At 41.4% G+C, this 26,686-nt stretch overlaps 1 protein-coding gene across 6 annotated transcripts; it reads left to right on the top strand.

Annotated features, from left to right (window-relative positions):
• The first annotated feature begins 21 nt into the window (after positions 1–21).
• MFSD11 (major facilitator superfamily domain containing 11) lies at positions 22–19,812 on the top strand. Of its 6 annotated transcripts, none has more exons than XM_021288603.2 (15): positions 22–166; positions 1,140–1,294; positions 1,516–1,686; positions 3,346–3,401; positions 4,418–4,525; positions 4,937–5,016; positions 5,115–5,211; positions 7,266–7,324; positions 9,287–9,428; positions 9,543–9,583; positions 10,314–10,379; positions 12,180–12,305; positions 12,710–12,884; positions 13,937–14,072; positions 15,005–19,812. In XM_021288603.2, exons 3-15 carry the CDS (start codon positions 1,591–1,593, stop codon positions 15,170–15,172), a joined length of 1,350 nt encoding a protein of 449 aa, XP_021144278.1. In that variant the 5' UTR covers positions 22–166; positions 1,140–1,294; positions 1,516–1,590; the 3' UTR covers positions 15,173–19,812. The 6 variants fall into 6 exon arrangements, with proteins under 6 accessions (XP_021144278.1, XP_021144277.1, XP_021144279.1 ...); XM_021288602.2 differs by having other exon boundaries at positions 58–180; XM_021288604.2 differs by lacking the exon at positions 22–166 and adding an exon at positions 198–236.
• Positions 19,813–26,686: the final 6,874 nt, after the last annotated feature.

The following is a 26,686-nucleotide window of genomic DNA, read 5'->3' on the forward strand; positions in this document are numbered from 1 at the left end:
CCGCTTTGGCTCTTGTGTTTTTTTATTCCTCACCGGAGGCGGCGTTGGGCGTCGCACGGAAAATCGCCCTATAGATTAAGAACTTGCCCTCCGCTGAAAGCGACCGTTAAGGCGGATGTGCCGTGACCCGGAAGGACTGGGCGGAGGCGGGGAAATTTTGAACAATGTATGCTGAAAACGGTAAAAAAATAAAAAAGCAAAAACCGGAAATAACGCGAGGCCTGACTTTGTTGGGGGTGAGAAGGGGCGGGAAACTCGTGCCGCCTGGAAAAAAAAAAAAAAAAAGGGAAAAAGCTTTAAGGAAGGGAAGCGCTTCTGGCGCGGGCGGGAAGCGGCGGTTTAAAATGGCGGAGGGGAGGGCGCTGTGAGGGGAGGTGGCTGAGGGCTCTGCGCTTGTTGTGAGGGTTCGTTTCTTTTTCCTGGGGCCCTCTGTTTAAATTTTGCTGGCGTTTTAACAGGGATCCTCGAAAGTTGAAGCTCAATTGGTCTGAAATTTATTATTTTAAAAATACTGTGGAGTAAAATATTAAGAGTATGTAATTGCTAAAACCACATGGTGTTCCTTGAGACAAAGCTGTGGAAGATTACGAAGACTCTTTCCTTTCCTAAGTCACTGAGACAATGAATTAAGGCAGAAATTCTGGGCAGAGCCTGTGTATTGGAGGGAATAATTCTCCCTTTGCAATGACTTTGTGTGTGTTTGAATTCAGTTAATTAAATGGTTATCTTACATGACTTTCTAAGATGTTCTTTATCTTGATGGGTCTTATTTAGTAGATTGAGATTATAGCTATATGATATCATAAAAATATACAAACATATAACCAAGATATAATAATATTAGAGGATTTATAATAATATTAGAGGATTTATAGCCCTTTAGAACTCGCACAAATCTTTTTATTTTAAGGATTAGGACATTTCCACCCACTAGATGATGTTGAGAGGTCCTTCCCAACCCAGACCACTCTGTGATCCTGGGAAGCAGAAAAGTGTACTTTCATAAAACTGCATTTCCCAGAGTGCACAAGGGTTTCAGGCTGGGTCAGCTGATCGCGACTGTGAAATGTTCCTTATTTCCTGTCCAACATGCGTGGAAATGACTCCTGTGAACGAATGTCTCATCTTTCCCTCGTCAGGTGATGTAAAGGCTTTGGGCCAGAATTCTCATTTGGAACAATGGCAGAAACTGAGCTGATTAACTAGCTGGGGATCTGGAAAACTGCGGCTTTCAGGGAAAAGAGATGTCGGGAAGTAACATACTGCAGTCTGAGCTGTTACTTCGCGGGAAAAGGTAGAGAGATTCTTGGATTTACCTTTCATACCAGATGTTTCCTTTTTCAAGTTACCTTTCTTTTCAGGTTACTAATTTTGCCATATGTTCTCTAAGAGATTTTCCAGATTTCTTTATTAGTTTATGGCTGTTTCCTACCAGCTAATAAGTAACCCTCAGTAATCATAATTTTTGAAGCTTTCTTTTTCATTTTATTCTTTTTGCTTGCTTGTTTTTAACAGAGGTTAAGAGGAAACTTTTAAAAGAAAATAGAGCTTTTCCGGACTGACGCTGAGGATTTGGCGAGAAAACACAAAATGTCTCCTGAATCAAAAAAACTTTTCAACATAATTATTTTGGGAGTCTCATTTATGTTTATGTTCACTGCTTTTCAAACATGTGGGAATATTGCGGTAGGTGTGAATTTCAAAACATGGCACATTTCTATCACAGTTATTAATCCGCTCTTGTCTTCTGTGTGCTTTAATGTAAGAGTTGCTTTACTTGGAATTCTTTTTAATGTGCAAGACACTTTGATGTTTTGTCTCCTCTTCTTGGTTTAGTGTTAACCAGATTAAGTTGATTAACTGGATAATTAATCAGTTTATTTCTTTAAGATAGCATAGCTACATATATAACTGTTCCTGATTGCTTAGAAAGTATCGCCCCTTTCAAAATATTTGCCTAAGTTGTTATTATTAAACATGCCCCTAGTTTTTTTAGAGTGTATTTCCTAATCTAACATATTTTTCTGTTCTAACAAACTATACATTGAGGGGGAGTGTAAGGATAACATCTGACAAGTAGTCAGACTTCCACAATTGCTAGAACTGCCAAGTCACCTTCCATCTGAATAAATAATTTACTGCTTTAGCATCCTGTAACTCTTCGCATGCTGAAGCAAAATTGGATGTAATACAATCCAAATTTAATATTAGGAGCAGACTGCACTCTGGCTACTTAAATTCTTAGAATCCTGCTGCTGACAATCTGAGCCCACATCCTCTAATTTGCCGAGCTGTTGGCATTGCTTTCAGTGGTAGTGATATGCCTGAAGGACAGTTACATTTCAACACACCCCTTGAGCCCACAGGTCTTACAGCTTCTCTTCTCTTTCTCTTCTCTTTCTCTTCTCTTTCTCTTCTCTTTCTCTTCTCTTTCTCTTCTCTTTCTCTTCTCTTTCTCTTCTCTTTCTCTTCTCTTTCTCTTCTCTTTCTCTTCTCTTTCTCTTCTCTTTCTCTTCTCTTTCTCTTCTCTTTCTCTTCTCTTTCTCTTCTCTTTCTCTTCTCTTTCTCTTCTCTTTCTCTTCTCTTTCTCTTCTCTCTTCCATGCAAGAAGAATCCTTTCTGGGTTCAGACAGATAGGTGTCCTTCACTGCATTATAGAAACAACTATTTAGAATAGTTTTGTAAAAGCCAAAGTGCAGCGTGATACTGCACGTGAGTCTGGAAGTACCACCCAGTGATCTTAGTACTTCTGCAGCGAATTCACAGCACCTCACTGGATTGCACCTGGTGATCATGCAGTCATGTAATTTGTTATTACAAGCTATTACAAGTTACTTTCAATCAGATCTGCCTGTCAATCCAGTAATTACATGGTCTCATGATCACTAATGATGATTCAAGGGGAAAAAAAAGGAACAGGAAAATAACGAAAAGCTGAAAAGAACGGAAACTCTTATCAGAAGCTGATAGGTCAAATTAAGGGTATTTTGAAACTTCTCCTTCCTCACCCCCCAACTTTTAAAATTAAGATCTTCATACATATCTACTTAAGAGAGGTGCTTAGTGAAAGAGAAGTTTCGTGAAATATTTTAAGGTGTCTGATGAAATAATGATATAATCCTAAAGTACTGATTACTGCTTCAAATATAGATGTTTCCCTGCCAAATATCTCCTTCACCTTCATTATAAAGGTGTTGTGAATTGTAATTAACACTTTTTTAAAGTACTTTGTAGAATCTATTAATGATTAATTCTAACATTTGATACTGACTTCAAACTCATCAAGTGTTCTCAGATTACAACATATATTCTAACATATTACAATCTATGATTTTTTCCACACAGCAAACTGTTATCACGAATTTAAACAGCACGGATTTTCATGGCAGTGGCTACACAAGGTAATTTATACAGATCTTCTTATTACTTTGATCCTTGCAGGCTGAAGCTGGTTATAATTCCACCTGGTAGAGATAGAGTCTCAAGAGACTCTAGTGTTCTGCTGACTTCACAATTTAATAATAAACTTAAAGCAGTTAAAAACAGGCTTCTCACATTCACTCTTGTTCTACTCTGAACTATTTCCAGTTGAACTACGTATCTGTTTTGCACGTTATATTTGTAGGGAGAAAAAGCACCATATGGTTATTACATTCTAAGCATTTTATTTTAGGATGTGAAGAATGTGGAAGATTTAAAATAAAAAATCCCTGCTAACTAAGGCCTTGGTTGTTTGCCCTTGTACACCTCTGTGTGTTTGTGTAGGATAGATGGTACGGATCAACTTCTAGGAACTGCTGCAACATAAATGTGAAAGGAGCCATCAGAAAGACAAGCAGGGAGGTTCAAAGCCAGGAAAAGTTGTTCTGTTTGTTCACTGCAGGCGCGGTCAAACTCGCCAAGCGTGATCAGGGACCTCTGTGTGCTAAATTAATCTGTCATATAGGAAAACCTGGTTGCTGCTTTGAAGGCTTTACTGTCTTAATTTAAACTAAAAATACAACTGGCACAAAATATATCTATAAAATGTCTGTGGTATAGTTGGCAGAAAATGCAAACCTTACTGGTATCGATGAATGAGGCTCTGGAACATTCTCTATAAGTACTGGGCAGAAAACTCAGTTACTGCTGTTAAGGCACAGTTTGACAAATGTCTGTTATAAATTATGAGACACACTTGTCTGCAATAGTTTGGGGCTCCTCAGCAATCCAGAAAACACTGCACGCTCCTATATTCCCATATAGAGTGCAGTGGGTGAAAGTAAGAGAAGAAATAAATATTTGACCGTGAAAGTTATGCAGTTACTTAAGTTATGTGTGCACTTGATAGTTTGGAATCAACTGAACATTCTTAAATCAGTTGCACTCATATCCTATATTTTAAGTACTTAATCATCTTTGTTGTTTATTTATGTAGCATGTCCATTATTTATGGAGTATTCTCCGCATCAAACCTTATATCACCTTCAGTGGTTGCGATAGTAGGACCTCAACTCTCCATGGTCATTAGTGGCATATTTTATAGGTAAGTATTAATTTAGAATTTTTGCCCGCTTCCTTTGAAATCTTTAATTTTTTCCTTCCTAAGCCTACCATGCCATACACGAAACTGTACTGCTGAGGAAGGCATCTTGCAGACGTACCGCCTCTATCAGTAGATGTGGAACTGCAGAGTACTTCAGCCTACTCAAAACAGAGTGTGTTTTTTCCACAGCATTTCCAGACTTTGCTGACTCAGATTAATGACTATATTAAAAAAATCTACATACTTAGTGGAATAAAAATATTATCTCTTCTCACATGTGACATGAACTATTTTTCAGTGTCACTTGAGACAGAATAGCTGATTTAGAAGCAGCTAAATGAGATACCTGATTGTTAAAGTGCATTGCCAACTTTAAGTCTATGTTCAATAAACTGATCTGTTCTATTCTAGCCTATACATTGCAGTTTTTATCCAACCTACTACATGGACTTTCTACACTGCTTCTGTTTTTATTGGCATTGCAGCTGCTGGTAAGCACTGTTCTTACTCTGCTTACTATTCTTTGCTACGTTTGAGTATACCTCTGAAATATTTTTATTTCCTGAGCAATATATTCTGTACATTTCAGTTCTCTGGACAGCACAGGGAAATTGCTTGACTGTAAATTCTGATGAAAACACCATTGGAAGGAACAGTGGGGTATTTTGGGCACTCTTACAGTCCAGGTAGGCTTTATTTGTTAGTCTTTTTGTGGTTGTATACACATTCTACTTTTTACATTTTTTGTAAAAAGAATCCTCCACTGGTACCTTACAGTCAGTGAACTGGGCTGAAAGGCTGGAAGCCACATTTCTGTTGCTATTGCGCATTATAGAACAATGAATTGAAGTTACATATAGCAAGACTCTGCTCTTAACATGCTATAATGATACATTTCTGTTAGGGGAGCATTTTCCATAAGTAACAGACATCTTGTTGATCGGGAAGGGCTATGATAATGTGTTTAAGAACTTGAGTGCACTAATGAGCCCTAATGGTCCTGAACAGCCTCACCTGGCACCTCTACCGCACCCCTCCCATCTGCCCATGGGCCCAGGAGCCTCATTTAAACTCAGCCTGGGGCTTCAGTTCCTCTGGAGCAGTGTTGGAGGAGCACTGGTCTCCAGCTCAACCACAGTTATGCCTGGTTCTGGCTCTTGTTGATCTGGACTGGTTTCCCACCTTGGCTTTACTCTGCCTTGTCACTGGGGATCTGTGTGGCAATCACAGCACCTGACACTGGCCTGTAGACCAACTGACCTCAGATCTGCCTCATCAACACAAGCTTGTATGATAGTCTGGACTCTTGGTTGACCCTGCTGAGTGTCTTTGGGTCTGCCCTGCTTGCCTTGGTGGGTGCTCTGGGACAGGGCTCTAGTTGATGAGGCACCTTCTCTGCTGCGTGTGTTCTGTCCCTTGACTCTCAGCCCTCTTTCTCTAAGAGAGCAGCTGGACCTTGCTGCTCACTGACAAGTTGAAGTGAAGATACAGTCAGAAAAGAGGTCTTGTTGATAATCCTCTGATGTTAAGCTTTGAGTGCTGCATAAACCAAACAAGTCAACAAGAAAGGCAGTGAGAATGAGGTAGTGGATGGTGTTGCTGCCATTGAGTATTTTGTGCAGACAGGGTTTGTGCTTTTTGGGAGAGAGTAATGTAAACAATGTGTGAGACGGTAGAGACGCTGACTTGCAGAGACTGAAAAGGCTGGGATTCATTCCTTTGGAGAAAAAGCGTTGAGGGTTATACTGATGGGTTACTAGGACAGTGAAGGCAGCTGGTGAGCTGTTGCTCTCCAGATGCTGCTGTATGGGTCACTTGGTGAAACCAGAAGAGGATTGGTTTGAAAGTGCTTCTAAGTGCTTCTTTACACAATAGCTGATCAAATGTTTGGTTCTTGCTGCCACAAGGAGAGTGTAGAGTTGGATGGTGTCAGCAACAAACGGGATCAAACAGATTCCTTGGCAACAGGTCTACAAATGGTTCCTGAGGGGAGATACCTTATACCACCCATAACGTGGCAGCTCTGGATATTGGGAGATAGTAAGTTTGCAGAAAGCGCTGAGGCTGGTGAGCCTGTACTAGATGGCATTGCTAATGCTGTTGTGGGGGTGGAATACTGGGTTAATAGAACATCAGCCTGAACCCGTGGCATACTTCTTGTGTTTCTTAAGGTTCAGGAATTAACATATCAGTATGTTATCAGAGTAGCAATTTCCACAAACACAGTTAATTGTGTGTTTTCCAGTGAGTAAAACGCATGGCTTTATATGAGGGAACTTGACTCAGGCTGTTTTGAATCACCATTCACTCAGAATTACTGTGTTTCACAGAATTTCTCTTGAGCTTTTAACAACCAATTTAGCATTACCAGGGCAATGCTTCAGGCAAGATGCATGACTCTTCTAAGGAAGTGTAACAAAATCTCCATTAATATGTCAGCTTTTTTATGTATACCCTTCTAAAATTAGTGAGGGGGCAACTTCCATGCATATTTCCTCATTTTTGCTACCACCTTGTGTTTTGCTTATTGAAAATGAATAGCCAGCATTATGAGGAAGGATCCTCTACTGTTTCAAGTTTTATACAGAGTAAGCAGTTCACATGGGGAGTGACTGATATCTTTATTTCTTTCACAATTGCACAGTACATTTTTTTGCATAGAATAATGTTACCGTGATGTTACGACTTTAATCTTACCACGGAAAGTGCTGTTCATCTTTGTTGTCCTTTCTGTTTGCAGCTTGTTTTTTGGAAACCTCTATATATACTTTGCTTGGCAAGGAAAAACTCACATATCAGGTGGGTATTGTTTGTTTGTATGGGAGTCCATCCTTGAAAATATGGTAGCATGAATAAACAAATGAAATAATGAACTTGAAAGTGGCAAGAAACTTACACAATATCAGACTTTTTTCCAGTTTATTGTTGGAGTATTTTTTTAATTAATTCTTCCGTGGTACTCCTGGCCCTTGTATTATGTGTGGGTTTCCTGCATGCAATGCTCTTTGAGTACCATCTTTGTCTAGGAAATTCTTCAGAACACTAATTTAGAATAAGGTTTTTCTCCAATGGCAACTCTGGGATTTTCTCTGTGCAGACAGACTTATGCCAAAATACAAATATTTGGGGGGAAAGCTGTTCTGGAATGGCTATATGTTTATTATACGTGCTATCCTGTTCCAAAGTAAGTTCCTGGCGTAGACTGTCCTTCTAAATCAGATTGAAGACTGATTAACCTGTGAACTGAAGGAAGAGGAAAACTATCCCATTTCACTTCATGGCCGCAATGATTGTTGTGCTGGCACAAAGCAGCAGCAGGACAGAGGTTGAGATGTGCAGCTGGGCTGAGAGTGGGTGGCTGCTGCTGCTGCTTAAACTGGCAGCATTGCTGGAAAAGTGTGTAAAACCAAACCAAACACCAAAAACACCCAACAAAAACAAAGCAACAAAAAACCCCCTTATGTTAAAGTTAAATCCCTACTAGAACAGCCAATTCTTTTAATATTTCAAAGATGAGGGTACATCTGCTATAGTCAGTCAGGAATAAGATGTTAATTTTTTAAAATTATAGTTATCAGGCTTCAGAAATGCTGCCCTGTTGAGACGTATAGTCTGTTTCATGTCTCTGTTAGATCCATCTCTTCAGGTTCCCCACAGACATGGGCCTGGTAGCACAGGACAGGTTAATTTTTAAAGGTCAGCTCCAGCATTCCCTCATCTTTAACACAAAGGCTTAAGTGTTATTGAAAGTACTGGAGACACTTTGGATCTGGTGAGCTTGAAATTCTGTGTATTCTAAACTTGATAGTACTTTCGAACCACAGATTAGAACATTTAACTATGAAGTTCTGCTCTTATATTTCCCCCAGTCTTTTAATGTCTTGAGACTCCATTAACAAATGTTGGTATTGGAAAATGTGACAATACTAAAAAAATCAGTTCCTTCTTCCTTTTACTACCTAAGTGAAATTTTTACAGGCATTTCAAGGTGAAGCACATATTTGCATTATGATCTCTAATAAAACGTTATTTTTAATTGACGTAGAACAATTTTATGTTTACATTTAAGCTAAAGGGGAAGTAAACACAAATGTAGGCAATATCTTCAGAATCATACACTTCAGTTCACTCACAACTATTATTTGTTTCTTGGCTTGCTTATTCTGCTTTATATTTGTAGAAGGGAATGACTTCTGGATTATAGACTTTCCTGTGTCCAACACATTGGTTTGTGCAGCCGAGCTGGTGCGTAGGGCAGCAATTACTGTCCTCCAGCTGCACATTGGGTGCTGCGTCAGCGAGATTTTGGTGATTTTAAGGCTTTTGAAGTTTATAAGCCTACCAGTTTATGATGTTACCGCACTAATGTTTCTAATGCTGGTAAAGAGCGGTTTTTAGAAATCCGAAAGGTTTTGGGCTAGTTTGCTGTGTCCACTCTGAATTATGTGAGTCTTGAAAGATGTACTTTCTTCTGCTAATAATTTATGCACTTCCTTTGTTAATTGGCTCCTCCTTGGTCATAGCCTTTGCATGGCAGAAAATGCGAGTGACACTCTAATATGCCAATATTTTATTGGCATTATAAAACTGAGACAGGAATTTGCCAGCAGCTGGGTACCTTTTGCTCCATGTAGAAGGTAAGTTAGAAAATTAGTGTGCATTTTGTTACGTAGTATGTCTGTATTAGTTTATTGAAGGTAGTTGAGTTGGTTTGAATTGATTTTGCACGTCTAGTTATAGTTCTTGTTTGTTTTTCCACAGAGAGCGATCGCAGAACTGTCTTCATTGCTCTGACTGTTATCAGTCTTGTGGGCACAGTTCTGTTCTTTCTGATTAGGAAAGAAGAGGACACAAAAGCTCCAGGAGAGGAAGATTCTGCTAATGAAATCCTGGGGGACAGCTTGTAAGTGCTTATTGTTATCATGTGTTGTCACATATCCTTGTTTGTCCTCCTGCTCCTCAGGGGAATATCATGTGTTCACTTTCCTCATTTTGACTAAGTAATTTATTTACCCAGGTCTGCACAAAACACAATGACAAGAGCGGTGGCCGCCTTCAGTACGTACTGTTTCACATGAGAGTTGCTTCAAAACATACTGATGTATCCTTTCCAGCATTCCACAATTCTGCTGATAATGTGGTCTTGTACAAATGACCTAGAACAAGAACTTGTGAACCGATAAGGTTTTAAGAACGCATTTCACTTATTCTGTTTTGAGTACAGACCTTCAGGGATGGGCCACTTGGAAAAGTAACTGCCAGCTGGCAGCTGTTTTCAGAGCAGAGATGGCAGTTCACACAGGGACGCGTGGCAAGATAAAGAAGTTGCATGTTGTTTTATTTTGTCACCAATTGATAACAGTTAAACCCAACGATTTTGAACTGTACCATCTGCAGTTTCTATTAAAGTTTGGTGTGGTCTGCCTGTGACTGTTAACCTTGTTTTGAGAACATGGGGATCTTCACTGAGAATTTATTTATCCTCTTAGGAGACAACTGCCATCAACTGAGAGTACAAAAATACAATGAGCAGAAAATTGTCTCCTGATTGAAAACTGTGTGTCCTCCCTTTAATATTTCACCTCTTGCATTTCTTATGAAAGAGGATTTCAGATCACAGCATTTCTTTTAAAGAACAAGTCAGGGTTGGTTTGTTTAGCACTTTGTTTACTGTAGTAAAGTCACAGTTTGCACAATTTTAAGCTGTTTTTATGAAGAGCAAAATAAATTGTAGGTTGTGTTAATAGTGTTATCAGTTATATTAATTCCCATTATTATGCCTTTACAGAGAAATCTATAAAGCTGAGCTTCACCAAAGAGATTATGCTGCTGAGTGTTACAACAGCCTACACAGGTATGAAACAAGAGGAGTGTATTATTGTGCAGGAGGATTGCAATTCTGTATTTCTACAAATGTTACTTGAATATTTCAGTTATCTTTGAATGAGTTATTTGCTTGTGACTTTCCTGTGTCCTGGGTGCTTCTGTATGGGAGGAGGGATGTGCCTGAATCTGCAAATACTGCCAGGTGTAGTAAAGCTTGGGGTCAGCTCTGGGTCACCCAAATTGAAGGTTTGGCAAAATTTACATAGCTGTTTTTTATGGGATTTGGCATTACACTGTCAATAGGTTGTAGATAATTTAATGCAATTGCATTGAATTAGAATGAAAATAATGTACAAAATGTTACTGGGATCCTTTAACAGATTTTTTTTTTTGAGGGAGTTTCTTCCCCCTTATTTGCCTTCAGGTGTTTTTCTGTTTGTGATCAATTTAAGTTTTAGGAAGAACAGATGCGTTTTCAGAACCTCAGCTCTGAGTCACCCTTATGAAAAATTGTTGTTAGCTCTTGTAGGTGAGAAGAAGAACTTAGATGTGAACAAACCATAAACAGTGCTGTAAGACTGCTGAAGTTTGCGGTCAGTTTCTGGTAGAGAAATAGCAATAGTAGCCATGAAGTCGCACTAGTAGCGATGAAGTCATCTTGTACCAGCCGCTGATCAGAGTTACAGGTTACTTCACAGCATCTCCAGTGTTGCAGAACACTGGCCGGGGCTGCCCAGGGAGGTTGTGGAGTCTCCTTCTCTGCAGACATTCCAACCCGCCTGGACACCTTCCTGTGTAACCTCATCTGGGTGTTCCTGCTCCATGGGGGGATTGCACTGGGTGAGCTTTCCAGGTCCCTTCCAACCCCTGGCATTCTGGGATTCTGTGGAAGGGAGGAACTCGGGTTTGCCTGATAATTCTGAAATTTGAATTTAAGAGGTAGCAGAAATAAATATCAGTCCAGCTTGGAAAAAAAAATAGCTGCTGCCACCTGGTGGCTCTGGATCAATATTACCACATATACAGGGAAATAAAAAATCTTGGAAGGCCAGCAAAAGCTTTTATTTCCAAAATTGATGGTTTGATTACTAAGACTGCTCAAAGTTCACCCCCTTTTGAGGCTTTGCAGTTCATGTTCCATGTTAAGGAGGCTGCTACATGTAGACCAGAGTATGGTATACCATATTTTTACAGTAGAAAAGGCAAAGTAGGTGAATTAAAAACAGTTCTGTTTTTGAACTGTTTTTCTTTGTTTAGGTGTAAGACTTTGCTTAGTTTTGTATTAAGTAACTGGTATTTTTACACTTATAGTCATGCTAGTTGGCCTCGGCCATGTTACCTTTTTGACAGCAATGGCAGTAGAAAGAATGAAGAGTTTTAAACAAATAGCAGTTGTTCTTAGTTCTAGTTCATTATGTATAGAAAAGTAGCAGTTTAGGAATCTGAATTCTTTTTGTATATGGGATTTCAGGGAGTCTCTTTTTAAGAATGCCATAACCTGGGCGGGGGGACTGGAGTCCTTACACGTGAAATTCCAAAGTTCTTGAAAAGCACAAGTATAAACTGTATGTAGAGATTGTGTCAACAGAAACAGTATTGAACCAAAAGTGCATGTAATACAGGGCTTTTTCTAATATATTTTTTGTAAACTGGCATAGGACAATATCATTATTACATAGTTTAAAATTCCCGAATTGCTTGTTATACACACGTCATTTAAATATGTATTTGAAAGGGACCTTGGGGAAAAACAGCTTTTAGACTTCAAGATTTTTTTGATAACTTTCATAATAGTTCACCTATCAATTTTGTTTGATTTCTTTCAAAGGCTTGGAATTAACGTTCTTTTCTGGAGTATATGGAACGTGTATTGGTGCTATGAATAGGTTTGGCAGTGAAGAGAAAAGCCTTATTGGTCTCTCTGGTATTTTTATTGGTGTTGGAGAAATCTTAGGTGAGTCTAAATTTACCAAGATTTTGTAGTTACTCAAAACAGTTTTTGTATTTAACTGAATAGTGTCTTTCAATCTTCCAGCAATTATTATGTAAACAAAAAATGAAACATTAGAAATTGTTAACATGGTTCCTTATTGCTCTGTGATTTATATGTTACACCATGTAAAGTGAATGTGGACTAGGATGTGAAACACTGACCATGAATGCTAAGATTTTTGCATTCTTTTTGAGTTAGTGCAAAGAAATACATAACGCTTAGAATGAGAGAAACACTAGACTATGATGTTATTGGAGAGTTTTCAGCATTTTATTCTGTTTTTAAATAGTAATGAATTTTAAGGTTGCTTCTGTCCTTACTTCTTCAGTTCTGATTTAATTATCTGATCTTTTCCAATTACGCAGGTGGAGGAATCTTTGGTTTACTGAGCAAGCGTAACTGCTTTGGCAGGAACCCTGTTGTGATGCTGGGCATCATCGTCCACTTCGTAGCCTTTTATTTGATATTTTTCAACATGCCAAATGATGCCCCTATTGCTCCTATGGAAGGAACAGATGATGTTGCCTATATGATTCCAAGGTATGTAAACTTTTTCCTGTGTAACTCAAGATGGATACAGTTTGTTTCTCTAATAGAAAATTCCTTGAAGCTGCTTTAGGGGAAAAATATACAGAGCTTTCTTATCTCCTCATTACAACTTTCTTTTCAGGTGTGTTTTTGCTGGTTTGTATGAAAATAATATGTTGTCAGTTTGTGCAGACACAGCTGCTAACTTGCAATTGAAAGCATTTGTGCCTGTGGTGGTGACTATTCTTTATTTAACGGGAGTATTTTTCTGCAAAATGAATTGTTATGTCTACAATATTCCTGCAGTTTTTATGAACTCACCATGTGTGTCTCAGCTTTTAATCACTGCCTTGTGGGTTTTGTGGCTCCAAGCACCAAATTGAGTTCTTCTAGCAGTTCTAATTCAGTGTAGAATTGACTGCAGGTAACAGTAACAAAAGTCTTGGCATTACACAGAATCACAGAATTGACTGGGTTGGAAAAGACCTCAGAGATCATCAAGTCCAACCCTTGGTCCAACTCCAGTCCATTTACTAGATCATGGCACTAAGTGCCACGTCCAATCTCAGCTGAAAAACCTCCAGGGCCGGTGAGTCCAGCACCTCCCTGGGCAGCCATTCTTCTGCTAGCTCCCTCATCACCCTAGGATGGATCCCGTCTGGTCCCATAGACTTGTGAGGATCCAGATGGCTCAGGAAGTCACCAGCTATTTCCTCCTGGAATACAAGGGGGCTATTTGGGTTCCTATCTCTGTCAACCAGCTCCAGAGGCCGGTTGTCCTGAGGGCCACCTGTCTTACTGGTAAAAACTGAGGCAAAGTAGGTATTAAGTACCTCAGCTTTCTCCTCATCTTTGTTAACTATATTAAGAAATATTAAAGAAATTAAAATCTGATGAAACTATTCTTTATGCCAAGCCAAGTGTTTCCAGTTCTTTTCCACCGAAACGTAAAGTTGGAGAACTTTCTTCCATTCTCACTTTCCAAATAAGCCTGCCAAAAATAGTTAATAGATGTGTAAGCTGTTTGAATGACTGACTTTTAAATGATTCATTTTCTCCTTCAGCAAAGAGGTGGCCATATTCTGCAGCTTCCTCTTGGGCCTGGGGGACAGCTGCTTCAACACCCAGCTCCTCAGCATTTTAGGATTCCTGTATTCAGAAGACAGCGCTCCTGCCTTTGCCATCTTTAAGTTTGTTCAGGTTTGTGGATGTTGTGCCATGTCACTGGGTGTTTTTGTGTGGGTACATAGACAAAAGGAGAGTTAAGTGATGTTTATCTGTTCTTAAGTTGTTAGAATGCCAAAGTAAACGTCCCTGTGCTAGTTGGAAACTCAATGAAAAGTCTTCATATAATGTGAATACAAGTGCTGCATTTTGGGTAGATCGCTTCTCTCACAGGCATTAACCTTATTTAGTACTGAACTTTCCAGGTTAGGGTGTGTGTTGATCAGAGCTATCAGTAGAAAAATGGTGTTGCAAAGCATTGAAACTGTTCCTGCATGGTCACAGCAATAGGGAGCAGAGGTCAGGGTGGGCTTATTTTAAAAGGTGACAGCTGCTTGCTTCAAAAGGTGTTTTTTTTTTTTTTCCTCGCGCACTGCTCCATTTTTAGATCATTCTCAGTGATAGATAAGAATTTGAGGTAGACACGGAATGTAATGATTCTTTATATGAAATCTAATTAAAACTTTACCCTTAAGGATAGATTGCAAGTAAGCAACACGGCTTGTCAGAGCCTCTGGCTATTTTGGTATGGAATAGTTTGTGGTGCTGTAAAACTGGAAACAGTTTTCTATAGTTTTATTTAAAGCCTTGACTGTGTTGCTTCTAGACAAACTGTTTTCAAATACCAGAGAACTGCACTTGGGATGCTATGAACGCTTTTGTGTTTGGTGTTCATTTTCTACAGTGAACACTATTTAAATAACAAGTAAAAACTAAATCTGTTGTATATCGCATGAAGACATATGTTGAGGCATAACGAAGCTTTAAGATTTTTTATCTTCTCCAGAAGCGTGCTACTGAGAGTTGCATATTAAGCTCTGTGTATGTCAATTTGATAACCTTTGTATGGTAACACTAGCCTGGATATCTCCACTGATAATCTCTTTACGTTGTGTTTTTTCTCTCAGTCCATCTGTGCTGCAGTTGCATATTTCTACAGCAACTACTTCCTTCTGCAGTGGCAGCTCCTGATCATGGTGGTCGTGGGCTTCTTTGGAACAATCACCTTCTTTACAGTGGAATGGGAAGCAGCAGCCGCCCTCGCTGCCCGTGGCTCGGACTACAGCAGCATTTGATCTCGATACCATAAGAAAAAACGCTGGCATATTTATTGGCAAGTGATGTGAGAAGGTGGAAAGATGAAGGTGCTGCAGAGGTTAAGATGGAGGAAGCTACTACTGAATCACCGTTAGTCCAGCTGAATGTGAAATACGGGAGAAAAAAAAATTCCAAATTTTAAAGGCTTTTTTTCCTGTTTTAATGTACTGAGCGTGGTTCTTTAAAAATCTGGTATTAGAAATGGAAGGAAATGCAGAGATACATGTATTGAACAGTTCTGTTCTGAGACATACCTTTCAGATTATGATTGCCCAATTTCACTCTGCCATGCACTACAGAATTACGGTTGAGTTTTTTTCCCCTTAAATTATGTTTCCTATATTGTAGTCCTGCAGACACTTGAATTCTTCTATTGAATGGGTGATACTTTTATAAGATACATTATACTGAAGAGTGTGTCTGCACAACTGAGAAATCAATTCATGCCATTGACATTTTCAACAATTAGGTATGTGGAAATATTTAGGTGGGAAATGTTGCTGCCTTATTCTCTACTGCACACTTCGTTGTTTCCCAACCATTTGTTTACTGCTCTGTTTCATGTGCTTAAATTTTACGAGATAATTTTTATTTTTAAGAAAGTGCATCAGGTTGTAGTGTGACACAAAACATTTTACAAGAATTTGAGGAGGTTCCCCTCAGCCATCTCAAAGATGGGATTCTGTGGTCTGTGAAGGGGCAGTAATGGAAAATGGTACCTTGGTTCAGCATCTCAGAATTGACCTGTGCTGGGAAAACTGCTGAAACTTGCTCAGGGGAATTGTACATGAAGGACCATAGGATGTGGCTTCCCTCCCAGACTTCCATATAGTTCTTTTGAGTTCAATGAAACTTTGATCACTATTTGTGATGCATTTTCTAAAATAACTTTTTAAAGTACAAATAAGCTCAGAATGTGAACTGTAGGAATAATCTTGCAGTATTTATTCTACTGCATAGTCTAAAAATATCTGAAACACTTGCCATAAGTTGTTTCATTCAGTATATTTTAGGCAGATTGTGCTGGAATCTTATTCTGCTAAAAGTGCAAACAAGGATACTATCAGGGTAAGTTTTAATCCAAAACTTACAGATGATACAATACAGGCAGCGAATACAACTCACTTTGATTTCTACCTGTCTCCATGACTTTGTGGTATCACAGGTATGCTTCTGTCTAGCGAGCAAACAAGATGCAGCTGAGAGCAGGTATGGAACACTGTGCAAGTGTTTTTAGACACTCCATGTAGCTGTTTCTAGAAAAGCACCGTTCACCAACCTTTTTTTAATACACAGTGAGAATGTTAGTGACTTCTTTTTAAAGAGAAGTAAAGAAAAGTCGACTCAGAATGTGTCAGTAGCTCCTGTGTGTCACAACTCTGTAGGTGTAGGCAGGATTACACTTGGTGAGGGAGCGTGGTGTCTCCTGTGACGCTTGCTGTCACTTTTGCCCTCACAGGGCGGGTGACACGACTCCTGTGAAGTGCAGCCTTCTCTGTGCACAGCACAACAGCAGAGAGGGATTATTTTACAGAGAGATAGAAAGGGATTTTTAAACTCTGCAGGTTTTTTGCTGTGAGATGAGGAAGGTGCTAATGGGAGGATGGGAGGGCACCTGAACATTTGCCAAGTGAAGAACTCTGCGAGGACAGCTGGGAAAGTGAGGCTTGGTGTGTTCCCGGGAGATTTAATGAGTGATGTAAATGAGAATGAGACAGAACACATGTTGGAGCAAGGGGTTACTGAAGCCATTCCGATTTGTCAGCCAAACTGGAAAAGCGTTAAGTATTCAATCAATATCTGTGATTAATGTGACCAGCAGCACTCTAATGCCTCTCTCTTATCCACTCCTGTTATCCTGTAATTTGAAGCATGCTATTTTTATATACTGAGCACCAGAAAAGGTATAGATGATAGGATGCTGGCAGTGATTAGAATTCTCTTGTTGCTACATGTTTGTATTTTCTCCCAAGAAACAAAAGGGATAAAGGAGTTTTTTTTTAAGATAGGGAATTACCGACTTTTGTCTCTGAACTCTTTCTGGGATTCGTTTTTCCGTACATATTAACGAGAGAAGAAAGACTTGAATATTCAAATGGAACAATTTTGTCTTACATTATATGGGGAGAAAAATGATTCTTGGGTCTCGTGGTGATGAGTAACTTATAAATGCTTTTAAAACAATGCAGTTTAATTGTAGCTAGGTTACGGCTCTCACGAGGTTGCTTTTTAAATTGTTCCCTGTTAATGATGAACTTCTGTGATGTTCATCTGCCCCGTAATAATTATACAAACGATTTTATTAGAAATTAAAGATAATTGCTAAGTTTATGTAGTTTCAAAAAGCACTTTGAGACCAACTTTCAGGGATATTAATGAACTAGGTCTGGTGGATTTTCAGTACTCCTGTGGATCTGATGCTTTACTTCCCCCCCACTGCCTTTTTTCCCCTCTGTTCTGTTTGGTCTGACTCTATCAGATAATGTTAGGAGGCTGTTCAGAGCTATTTATTGAGTCATTAAAGTGAAGTATTACTACTCTGTGACAAGTTTTACAAGAAGTAATGAAATTCTCAAAACTGCATCATGGATAGCCAATTTTATTTAACTATTAACTATATTAACATCGCTTTTGACATTTGATCTGAAGAGATGGTTCTCATTTACTCAAGCTGGTGGTGACATGGTTGCTTTTCACTTACTTATGTTTCTTTGATTTGTCAGGAGGTGAAAAGTCCAGCCAGCTATGGACAATTGTTAGTTTGGTCAAAATTTTTGGTACAGAAGTACAAAGAATAGTAATGCTGATGTCTATTTATTATTCCATCTATTAATGTTTGTATCAGCATTTACCAGCCCCAGGACCGTGCCCCATTCATTTCATCTCAATGGCCTTTGAACAATTTCTTGTTGATTTGAATTGAGAGTTTGCTCTTAATTGAGCAGGATTTGAAAAAAAAGGCCTTTGCTATGTTTGTGGCATTGTGGGTTTGTTTTATGTTAGGGACTTTATAAGCAAAGTTACACATTAAGTTGCTTGGGTTTATTGAAAAGAAGCTTGCGCGGTGCTTTTTGGTTTTTCCCTTTAGGGAGGATACTAAAGTTTAATATCTTGACTTATCACATCCCCAGGTTTTTGAAACAAATGCTAAAGAGGAAATGAAAAATTGATATTCTTGACATTTGAGTGCCAAAGAAGCTGCTACAAATTAGCCTTAACCCATATCAGCATATGTTTTTTTGTTTTCATTTTGATATGATTGTATGGAAAGAGAAAATCTCTACAACTGTAGACCTTGTTCATAATTAAGTGATGTACTTTTACTTCTGCAGTGTTCATTTCATTAGGCACAATCTACGTTGGCAAGTTGAGAGAAGTAAGAAAACCATTTATAGAATGTTATAAATCTAATCTATACGTTTCTGCAGATCCAGCTAAGTTTGTAATGGATATAAAAAAAAGAACAACTTCTTAGTGTAAGTTTGCTGGTACAACTTTATGGAGAAGTAATTCCAGTGTAGAAAACCATCAGTTCAGGACTGTGTGTCAGTAAACCAGACTGGGAAAGCTCCACTTGACTTTCTTTGAATTCCAGAAGTTTTCTCCAGCCGGGAAGGCGGTTCCCTGGAAACCAGCCGGTGGCAGTGCTGTGATTAACGCCGCAGGGGTTGCCTGGCGGCTCGTTTCTCTGTGAAGAGCAGGCGCGTGTGAACAGAACCTCCAAGATGGTTTTCCAGGGCAGTGATTAATTGTTTGCTGTCACCATAAATAGGAACCAATATGTTCAACATCACGCCAGTAGCCACAAGAGTCAACTCTGGCTCGAATTGTGCAGGTATGTTAGTGAAGATGGGACCTTACAATCGTGACTATTGCTTTTTCAAAGACTTTATCCGCACCGCTATTTTTCTTGGAAGTTTTGTAGCCCTACTCATGCTAATTGAATAGCAGCAGTAATTAATACGATATTTTCCTTGTTCCCTGCTGACAGACATATTAAAAAAAGGGAGAGTTTAAAGATGAAGTTGTGAAATTAGCTGCTTAACAAAATCCTTGCAATTCTGTTATGGCCACACTGGTTCAGATGCCAGGTTGAGACTCTGTAGATTTTGTGGATAAATTCCAAATGATGCTTTGATAAGTTTGACTTCAGAAGTTGTGTAAGTACCACAGAGAAGCACTAGTGTGAGAGTGGGGAGAAAAAAGATCCTTGAAGTGCAATAGAGAGCAAATCTAGAACGGGGAAGAATTCTCAGCGGGCATGTGAAGGGGGTGCTTAATTTAATGGAGTTTGCGCATTTTGCTGCTGTTGGCATTGACTCCATTTCTATTTGTTTCATACTTTCTCTCCTATCTTGGTTATTTCAGCTGTTGACATGTCCTCCTCCAAGCTATCCTTTCTCTCTTATTTACGTTTTGGTGCTGTGCAGAAGTCTAATTTAAATGATTGAAACATTTTTACCTTAATAAAAGGTGTCTCTGGGTTTGAATTGGGAATAATTGAGAACAGGCTCACACAATGATTATCCTAATGAAAACACTGATTTCAAGTGAATGTACTGCCTCTTTATTTCTTTCCATGGTGACAGCCATGCAAATAAAAGTGAATCACAGACAATGTTTTTGTTAATATGCTTGCTAAGTTGTCAGAATTGCTCTTTGTCACTGTTTTAAACTGTCGTGCCAGGGGCTTTGGGAAAGGGAGGCGCAGTTGTGACTGAGGGGTCTCTAAGAGCCTGTGTAGGATAATGAAAATGTTTGGTTTAGTGCTAAGCAGCCTCTTTTGAACCACTTAATTCTAGTTATGGTGTAGATTAGTGAAATGTCTTTGGGAAATTGGGGTGGCTGCTGCAGGTTTAGTCCCTTTTCTTTCCCTGTCCTGTTTGAGAACCTGTCTTACCAAAACTGTCACTGTTGTTGAGAGGAGAATGTGCCTAATGTTATGTTTGGATTTGGTTTTTATTGTGGATTCCTCTTCCATTATCCTCTCCCACAACTTCAGATAGGTTTCTCCCAACTCAAGTGTCATATATCTGAAAGATTCCCCCAAACTTACCAGAATCATGGAGTATTTGGGTCCTGTTTATCTAAAATGAAATGCAGATGTAGAGGGCTATTGTCCGGTCAGACTGCATAGCTAAAAGGTGTGATTTAGTCCTGGCTTCATACTGTGATTAAAGGGCACGAAGGGAGCATCAGGGAACAGACTTTTGTGGCTGTCATTTGGCTGGATTGTAGGTGAGAAAATCTGATTGCTGAGATGAAGATGCTGCGGGAAGGTAACAAGGGCCTCACACAAGGAGGCCAGTACAGGCAAATTTTGCCTGCTGTGTTTTTTCCCTCCAGATTCATGAAAATCCCCTGTGGTTCCACTGGTGTGGTCTTTGGATGGCCGTGGTGTTCTGGTTTCTGAGAGGAAGGATTTGTATTCAGCAGCCGGCTGTGAAGTCCTTTATGTGAGCAAATAGAAAAGAACTGCGCAGGTTGGCTTTTGCTGCTCACAGCCCTTTGAATCTTTGGATAAAAGGACATTTAGGAGTTTGCACTTCAAAGTTTGACCATGAAGGGGGAAAAAAATAGGTTTGTGCCTTAAATGAAAAAAAATTATTCATTTTGTCATATTAAAGGGAAATTGTTGTTTGTTAAGGTCACTTAGTGAAATTAGCTTCAATTAAGCATGCTTACTAAATGCAGTGGTGACTGCTTATTGTCAGAGCCACTCATCTTGTGGGAATGCCTGACCTGCAGACTTTGTTATGATTATTAATCCTTGTAAAAAACCAATTACACAGATAATAACCTGTTTAAAAGAGCCTCACCACCATACATCATTATTTGTTTTGTGCTAGTGGGTGTATAACCCTGGTACAGAGTGTTCGTTTAACAGCTGCAGAGCTGAATGATTGTGCAAAAGCAGTGAAGTGTCTCAGACACATGGTGTTAATTTTGGGGTTGTCACATGCAGGGACAGGAGTTGGACTCTGTGATCCTTGTGGGTCCAGCACTATATGATTCTGTGATTTCCTCTGTAGCAACCAACAGCAGAGGATGCTTGGGGCTGTGAGCTCTGCTCCTCTGCCAGGGGACAGGGAGTGGGATGTCCCATGCGGGGACAGTGGGACAGTGTCACAATCTGCGAGGGTGCCCTCAAGCAGCAGGACTGATGGAGGAAAATGCAGGTGGAGGAAGCGGTGAATGCTCAGCCTTTTTCCTTGCTGACATTTCTTTGAATGCTCATCTAAAATTTGCAGACTGAATTTTTAAACTAACTTTTTTCCTGTTATACATATTCCTATGAAATATTGAGGATATAAATGACCGCTGTCAAGTATTCTGAAATCTTGCTAAGCCATATTTCTTCGGTATAATTAGCAGCGACTGGTCTCCAAGGTTTCACTAGCTGGAGAGTGAGCTGTGTAAGTGCTGTCTCTCCGGGAGTGAGACTCTGCTCGGAGATCAGAGGGATTAACCGTGTGGGTTCTCAGCACGGTGGCAGCTGTTGGACCCAAGCGCAGCTGAGCTGGTGCTCAGGAGCGTGAACGAGCAACCTGAGCTGGTGAAGATGTCCCTGCTCATGGCAGGGGTTGCACTGGATGAGCCCTGAAGGTCCCTTCAACCCAAACCATTCTGTGATGTTTTCTTCTGTGTGGGTGACCCAGCCTTGCAGCACGATGAAGGTTCCTGCTCTTCCTCCCCACAAGGCTGGGATTCCTGCTCTGCTGTCACCGCGTGGGCATCAGGCTGATGCTCTCTGCTGGAGTGTCAGTGCACACAGCGCTGAACTCGGCACTACAGCAGGCACTTGTGCCGTAACTGGAAATTTTGGAGAAAATGCCGCATAAGTGAGCCAGTCTGAAAACTGAGTGTTCCAGCGTTCACATTCACATGCCATCCTTACCTCGGTGCAGAGTGAAATAGAGCAGCAATCACAGATCTCAATGACATTTATGAGTAATTATAATCATTATACATCGTGAGAGCTTAATTCTGTGAATTCTCAGACGTGCGGGTAAGACACGAAGCATTGCCCTTTTGCAGTCGGTGGCAGAGGACGGTACTCAGTGTCCCTGCGGGTGTGTGTTGGATCAGTGTGGAACGGCGCCTGCCTACGCTTGGTGCTTTCATGCTGCTGCGATTTGATACACATAAAGAATGACTGTAGGGGAAGGCAAGGGCATTATGCACACTGGGTTTCATTTCATGCAGAAAGCAATCGGATTTAAGTTTCCTAGCCAGTAACAATATTTATGTTCTGCAGCAAACAAATAAACGACCAGTCGCAGGGATTGGGAAGGGAGAACAACTTGAAATGCTGCAGCACTGGAAGCTTTGTGTTCAAGCTGTGCTTCCCGGGTAAACACCTCTGAGCTGAGGGGTGTCTGGGCATGTCGTGTGATGCTCTTAGTGAAGGAATGTGCCATCGGCTGCCCACGGAGAAGGGCCGGTGACTGCAGACAGTCCTGAGATGTTCACAGGGACCTTCCCTGCTACAGGCTGGCTACCAGCACAATGGCATGTGGCCATTTCCCCAATTCCACAGCCTGTTGCCCACCCTGCTCTGACCCCCTGCTGTCCTCTAGAGCTGGGTTGGAGCTCAGGTCCTTGACCTTGGTCGAGCTACAAAATAGTTGTGTGTCCATGTATGGCCTTTTACTGTGTTGATCCTGACCTACAACCACCCGAAAGGAGGTTGGAGCCAGGGTAGCTCTTCTCTCAAGTACCAAGTGACAGGATGAGAGGCAACGGCCTCAGGTTGTGCCAGGGGAGGTTTAGTTGGATTTCGGGAAAAATTTATTCACAGAAAGGGCCGTTGGGCATTGGAACAGGCTGCCCAGGGCAGTGGTGGAGTCACCATCCCTGAGGGGGTTGAACAGATGCAGAGATGAGGTTCTCAGGGACATGGGGCAGTGCCAGGGGTGGGTTAATGGTTGGACTCGATGACCTTGAGAGTCTCTTCCAACCAAAGTGATTCTGTGATCTGCCCTATGTCTTGATGTGACTTGCTCACCTGGCCTTGCACCTGCCTTCTCCAGTGCTCGCCGACTCTGGCTGCCACCTCTGGACCTTGTTGAGGTGCCATGGGCCTGTGTCCTTGCCGGTGACAGCACTCCCTTGCCAAGCTGTCACTTCTGCTGCTCCTTGGTCCTTGGGGAGCCCTGTGGGTCTGTTAGGGACGGAGCTCTGGGCTGACAGATGCATTCCCGGGGCTGTCACAAGGCTGTGGACAATCAGACCTTGGTTTTTATCAACTGTGAGCATTTTTTTCCCCCTGTTTTCTTGGTATTCATGGGGCTGGCAAAAAGGTTCCCAGGGCATAAGCTGGTTCTGCTTGGGCAGATTTACACACTCCAGTCCAGACTCTGGAAAAAAAAAATATATATATATATATGTGTGTGTGTGTGTGTATATATAAATATATATATATATGAGTCTTATTCTGCTTTCCAACACCAGCTCACCCCCACTGTGGGTCTGGATTCACGTGCATGGTCAAATCTAAAGATTTCGGTCTGCGAGGGATCCAAAGGCTGCAGTTACCTGTGACCAGAGGGGGTCAGTAACAAGCCAGGTGAGATGCAGAGGTGAGCGCTTTAATATTGAGAAGGAAAACGAGGTGATTATTTATCATATTCAGGCAACTGGGAGTTACGAAATGATGATGTTTGGATAAATGGTGATAACGAGGGATCAGCAAAGCTCAGGTTTTGATTATCCATGAAGATGAACCTGTGAGCCAGGCTTGTGCAGAGCCCAAAATGGGCTCTCTGTGTGTGTCTTCCCTGGTTTTTCAATGCACAGCATCGTGTGGTTTAATTTTTCTGTATGTGTGTACATGTGTCTCTTCATTTTAAGAGGAATGTGAAGGGTCATGTTGCACCATTAAAAATTAAACTTCTTTTCAGATGGAGATGAAGTCTTAAGGTGGTGGGGGCTTAGGCTGCAGAGAAGAGGAGCAGGCATACTGTGGTAAATTCTAAGCAGCTGAAAGTGCGTTTTGATGGTCAATGTTTTAATCAGAGGCTATATTTAGCAAGAATGATAATGTTCCTGGGTCACTGACCGAAACTCTCAAATGAACTTGTTTTGTATCTGATGGAATTAAAGGCTTAGGGTATTGATAATATGTAGATGCCGGGACTACTCGATATTTTCTGCCTTAAAGTACTGCTGTGAGATACTTGATTTGTTTTTCCTCTGCTAATAAATTCCTCCCACCAAAAAAAAACCAAAACACTTTCATGCAGGACGTAAATATTGCAAAACAAGAGAATTTGGAAATAGAAAGTGGTGTGCCTAAGGCAGTGGGCATCCTCAGTGCTGGAGCTGGGATTAGCAGTTTGTTGCTCCCAGCTAATCCCATTTGCTAATCCCCAGGCAGCACTGCTGTCCTGCGAGCAGCGTGTACCTGCAAACAGCTCTACAGGAGGCACAATACTTTCCAGAAACTTCACAGAGGCCTTCCTGCCTGAGGTGGAAGCGTTGCAGCTTTACGGGACGACAAACAAGGCGGGTTGTGGGTGCTCGAGGGGCCTGTGAAGTTTGAGGTGCTGCAGCAGCAGAGCCTGGGGCAGACACCGGCTCAGCCCTGACCGGTTTCCATCCGAGTTTTGCTGGTGAAAAGAGTGGAAATTCAGCCTGAATGGAGGAAAACTGCACTTTCAGGGGAGCAGAGGGAAATGTGCTATATCTGCTCTGTGTTTGGCCGTGCTGTGAGAAAACCTCTGTGGAGAAACACCTGGAAACGGGCTCCTGCATCCGGGTGCTGCAGGACCTTTGGGGCTTGCTGCCCTCGGTGTCAGGTCCGTATGTGTTGCCTCTGATGTCTCCTCGGTGCCTGCTGAGAGCAAAGCAGCCAGGCAGGGTCTGATTGAACGGGCGGGAGCCGAGGGCAGCAGCCCAGGGTTCCCCAGCCCGGAGTCTCTAAGCCCAGGGTCTGTCTCTCCTGGGGCAGCTGCAGAGGCTGCTCCTGCCCTCCTCACTGCAGCGCGGAGCAGCCCCAAGTTGCCTTTTCCAATCTCACTCCCACTGCCAGCAACTGGCTTCCAATTAAATCCAGCTCAGGTCAGCTCTCGACAAGCAGCCTCCCTTGTAACTCCAGGAGGTTACCAGCCAGCAGAGTCTTGAAATGCATCTTAAAAAGAGAAAGGCTTGGGCTGGGAGCCAAGATAATTTTATTTCTTTTTCTTTTTTTTTTTTTCTTTCTCCCCCACCTTTCTCTGTAGCAACTTTTCTTGCAGACCTGTGGCTGGGATGGGAGGCTGTGGGCACCAAGAGGTGATAGGGTGTGCATAATGCTAATTAGCTGTTATACCTGCAGCACCACCAGCATGTAAAACCCTGATAGACCCCGTTGTCATAATTAATCACTGCAGAAGTAGCAGAAGGGCTCTTAGACCTTGTGCTGGGGGATTTAAGCCAATTTCTAAGTACTAGAAACTACGAAGAGGTTTGAGTGAGGGCGCGTTGTCCCGTGTGTTTGGAAAGAGTTCTTTGCATCCTCCAGAAGCAGCTGGAATGTGATGCTTTGTGTTTCAGGATGAGAGATACAAGTACTTACAAATATAAGCTCTTCTGATGGCTTCTACATTCGCCTCTCTGTCAATAATTATAATTGTTCTCCATTAATAAGAAGGTGCTTGGTGTTGTACAGCACAGATGGAAAATGCGGTTTTAAATTTATAATTGGAGCCTCTGTAGCATATTTTGCAGAGCCAAAGGAAAGGAATGAAGTGATGTTTCTTTTGAGGCTTCAAACACGAGCAGCCCCGTTCTGCTGACACAGAGTGTAAACCAGGAATCGCTGATGGGGTGGGAGAAGAGCTTGGCCCCCTGGGATGAGCAAACTGGGAATTTTAGCTGCATCAACACGCAGGTGTAAAGGCAACTCCTTGTTCCAGCCAAGAGTCAGCAGGAGCTGCTGTTGCTGCTTGAATGGCTGTGGAGGCTGCGTGTTCTGAGTTTGGGGTCAGCTCAGGTGGGAGACCCAAGGAGGAACTGGGAGAGGAGTGGGGTTGGCCTGCTGTCCACTGGGAAGGACTGGGTTTTGAAGCAAATCCTCCTGGCTGTGGGTGAGAGAGGTTTGGAGAAGCAGGAGGGACACAGGAAGGGACAGGGAGATGTCGTGATGCTAGTGGGAAGTTCATGGCCAGCTGGTGGGAGTCTGCACGGGATGCTGGTCTGGATGTGCATTAGAGGATGAGGCTGATCCTGAAAGCTTCTCCTGCTCTTTGTGGGGTGGCACCTTCATCCTGTGGGTTCAGGAAGGTGATTAGGAGCCTTTGAGTATTGTCCTCCGAAGATATTGTGTGGGATGGGTGGCACTTTGTGGTATTTTTGTATTTAAAGTGATTGATCAGAAGCCAGGCTGGGGCAAGGGGTTAGTGTGTGACCTCGGTAGCACCTTCACCCTCCCAGTGTGACCACACAGGTTGCCGAGCTGGGTGTACTGGAGCTACACGGTCCGTGCTGGCCCTGGGGTGCAGGATGTGAGG

Source organism: Columba livia, chromosome 18 (assembly GCF_036013475.1).
Source record: "Columba livia isolate bColLiv1 breed racing homer chromosome 18, bColLiv1.pat.W.v2, whole genome shotgun sequence".
NCBI lineage: Eukaryota > Metazoa > Chordata > Aves > Columbiformes > Columbidae > Columba > Columba livia.